This window comes from Lepidothrix coronata, unplaced genomic scaffold (assembly GCF_001604755.1).
Source record: "Lepidothrix coronata isolate B3197 unplaced genomic scaffold, Lepidothrix_coronata-1.0 Scaffold285, whole genome shotgun sequence".
Taxonomy (NCBI): Eukaryota; Metazoa; Chordata; class Aves; order Passeriformes; family Pipridae; genus Lepidothrix; species Lepidothrix coronata.
Window position 1 is genome coordinate 19,399 of NW_016690465.1, and position 3,568 is coordinate 22,966.

At 68.0% G+C, this 3,568-nt stretch overlaps 1 protein-coding gene across 1 annotated transcript in view; it reads left to right on the forward strand.

Annotated features, from left to right (window-relative positions):
- Window positions 1–2,652, forward strand: part of TBRG4 (transforming growth factor beta regulator 4) — a gene marked incomplete at its 5' end in the record, with an annotated part of 11,470 nt that extends 8,818 nt beyond the window's left edge. Inside the window, 3 exons of the mRNA XM_017836821.1 lie at window positions 488–813; window positions 1,242–1,356; window positions 2,256–2,652. Coding sequence (XP_017692310.1) covers window positions 488–813; window positions 1,242–1,356; window positions 2,256–2,381 — 567 coding nt within the window. The remainder of the gene's footprint in view (window positions 1–487; window positions 814–1,241; window positions 1,357–2,255) is intronic.
- Window positions 2,653–3,568: the final 916 nt, after the last annotated feature.

Below are 3,568 nucleotides of genomic sequence, written 5' to 3' on the forward strand. Positions count from 1 at the left end.
GCCCTGTCACCTTCCCCTGTCATCTGCCCCTGGCACCTCTCGGTACCCCTGGGTACCCTGGGCCTGTTGCCTTCACCTGGGCACCCCCAACCCTGTCACCTGCCCCGGGCACCCCCAGGTGCTCTCAGGTACCCCCAGCCCCGTCACCGCCCTGTCACCTTCCCCTGTCATCTGCCCCTGGCACCTCTCGGTACCCCTGGGTACCCTGGGCCTGTTGCCTTCACCTGGGCACCCCCAACCCTGTCACCTGCCCCGGGGACCTCTGGACACCCCCAGCCCTGTCACCTTCCTTAGTTACCCGAGGTACTCCCAGCCCTGTCACCTGGACAGCTGCAGCCTTGCTACTTTCTGTCACCTCCCCGCTCCCCCTGCCCTGTCACCTGCCCCGGGCACCCCCAGGTGCTCTCAGGTACCCCCAGCCCTGTCACAGCCCTGTCACCTTCCCCTGTTGTCCCCCAGCCCTGTCACCCCCTGTCACCCCCCGCAGCCCAGTCAAATTCGGTCCCTGTCCCCCCGTGTCGGGGACCGGCCACCGGCTGCCACAGCAACCTCCGTGCTCCGAGTGCCCCCCGTCCCCTCCCGTGGGACAGGGGGACGGATCCCCCACGGACACATCCCGGCCCAGGGTCAGGGAGAGCCCCCTGACCCCCCGAGGGTGGCTCCGAGTGCCCATGTCCCCCGTGTCCCCTCTGTCCCCACAGATGCCGAGGTGGTGCTGGACGGTGACAACAAACCCCTGCCCGTGGGGGACTTCACTGCCCCCCACCTGCCCCACTCCCAGGGGGCAAAGCCACTGCCCCCAGGGGCCAAGAGGTGGGCAGGGGACAGGGGGGACAAAGCCACTGCCACTGGGGACCAGGAGGCGGGGAGGGGACAGGAGGGGACAAAGGCACTGCCCCCAGGGACCAGGAGGTGGGTGGGGAACAGAAAGGGGACAGTGGGGGAACAAGGAGTGGGGCAGGAGGAAGAGGGGGACGGGAGGGGACAAAGGCACTGCCCCCAGGGACCGGGAGGTGGGTGAGGGTTGGGGGATTACTCGAGGTGGGGGCAAGGGGGGGACAGGAGCAGGAAGAGGAGGGGGACAGGAAGGGAAGGAGGGGGAGAAGAGGTGGCAGGAGTGGGACAAGGAGAGGAAGAGGAGGGAGGACAGGAGGTGGCAGGGGAGGGACAGCTGTGCCATGGCAGGGCTGGGGGTGTGTGTGCCTGTGCTCAGCCCCGTGTCCCTGTGCCCGTGTGCCCAGGCTGGCGTTCCTGCGCTGGGAATTCCCGCAGTTCAGCTCGCGGGGCCGGGAGCTGCTGGGCCGGGGGGCCCTGGCGCGGCGGCACCTGCGCAGGGCCGGCTTCCTGCTGGTGGAGGTGAGCTGGGAACGCTGGCAGCGGGAATGCTGGGCTGGCAGTGCTGGGCTGGGCACCCCCGGGCCCCCTGTGTGTACCCACAGTGCCAGGGCCACCGCTGACCTGTCCCCCTGTGCCACATCCACACGGCACTTAAACCCCCCCAGCCCTCTCCAGGAGGAACGTTCTGAAAACATTCCCCAAATCCTCCCCAAACGCCACCTGAACGTCCCCAGGTGCCATCTGAGCCAATTCCCTCTTGGGAGCAGAGCCTGACCCCCACCCTGGGAGGTGCCCCCAGGACTCAGGTGTGGCCTCACCTGTGCCCGGCCCAGGGCACAGTCCCTGTGGCCACACCCTGGTGACACCAGCCGGGTGCCATCGCCCACCTGGGCACACCTGGTTCCGTGGGGATGGAGGCACAGACACCTCTGGGGGGCTGCCAGCTCCTCCCTCCCCAGGGCTCAGCGGGGATGAGCCGCTGTGATCCCCCCGGGCCACCTGCCAGGTGACAGGGGGGTGACAGGGAGGTGACACAGACGAGCTCTTAGAGCTGATCCCACGGGGTCAGCCAGGATTAAACCCCCAGGGTAATTATAGCTCTGGGGGGGGGTGACAGCCACGTGTCACCCCCCAGTGTCACTGTCAGCCCCTGGTATCGCTGTCACCCCCCCCCAGCATCACCGTCTCCCCTGGGTGGGTGGTGGGATCCTCCAGGTGGGCACTGGGACCCTCCAGGTGGGTGTTGAGATCTCCCTGGGCAGGCACTGGGACCCCCAGGGGGGTGCTGGGCCCCCGGGGATCAGGACATGCTGGGGGCACAGCTGGGCCCCCCAGGTGGGTGCCGTGGGACAGGCGGGCCCAGCACAGGGTGGGGACAGCCCTGGACCCCATGGCTCCTGTCACCCCTTCCCCCCCAGGTGCCCCACTACGAGTTCCTGGAGCTGAAGCTGGAGCGGCAGCGCGTGTCCTACCTGAGGGACAAGGTGGCCAAGGCCGTGGCCAGCGACATGGCCACCGACACGGCCCCCGACACGGCCGCCTAGCCCTGCCCGTGGCCACCTCACCCGGCCAGAGGGCCGTGTCACTGTGCCAGGGTGACCAGGTCACCACGCCGAGGTCACCGGGTCACCACGCCGAGGTGGCCGAGTCGCCGTGCCCAGGTGGCCACGTCACCACTCTGAGGTGGCCACATCACTGGGTCACTGTGCCCAGGTGGGGCCAGGTGGCCACAGCGAGGTCACCGTGTCCCCAAGTGGCTCCAGCATCGCTGCTCTGTGTCACAAACGGCTCAAATAAACCCCAAATGTACAGGGACGGTGGCTGGGGCACGGTGACATTGGGGACGGGTGGCATTGGGGGTGGGTGGCATTGGGGATGGGTGGCATTGGGGACAGGTGGCATTGGGGACGGGTGATGTTGGGGATGGGTGATGTTGGGGATGGGTGACATTGGGGACAGGTGGCATTGGGGACGGGTGGCATTGGGGACAGGTGGCATTGGGGATGGGTGGCATTGGGGACAGGTGGCATTGGGGACGGGTGATGTTGGGGATGGGTGATGTTGGGGATGGGTGACATTGGGGATGGGTGGCATTGGGGACGGGTGGCATTGGGGATGGGTGGCATTGGGGACGGGTGGCATTGGGGGTGGGTGGCATTGGGGGTGGGTGGCATAGAGGCCAGTTGGCATCAGTGCCAGGTGACAGTGGAGCTGAGTGACATTGGGGCCAGGTGACATCAATGACAGGAGACATCAGTGCCAGTGGGTATCAGGGTGAAGTGACCTTGGGGCCAGGTGACATCGGGGATGGGTGACCTTGGGGCCAGGTGACATCACTGCCAGTGTTGGTGGCACGTGGCAGTGCCCGCTCCTGGGTGGGGCCCGCCCCCCGTGTCCCCCCCCCGCGTTCCATCCCCCTCTCCCCGTGCCCGGGGCCGCCGGTCTGAGCCGGGATCGGGATCAGGAGCCACCTGGCCTTTATTCCCGATTATCCCGGGATTGTCCCCGAGGGGACAGGGATGGGGCCAGGGCCGAGGAGCAGCGGCAGAGGGGAGGGGGCACCGAGGGGCACCGGGGTTTGGGGGGTTCTCTCCTGCGTGGAGCCCCCACGGTGTCCCGCGTCCCTCACGCCACGTGTCCCAGCACGGAGGTGGGGGGACAAGGTGGCTCGGGACAACCCTCGGGGGTGACGCCCCGGGGCCGGGAAGGGCTTTAGGGGCGGATTAGCGAC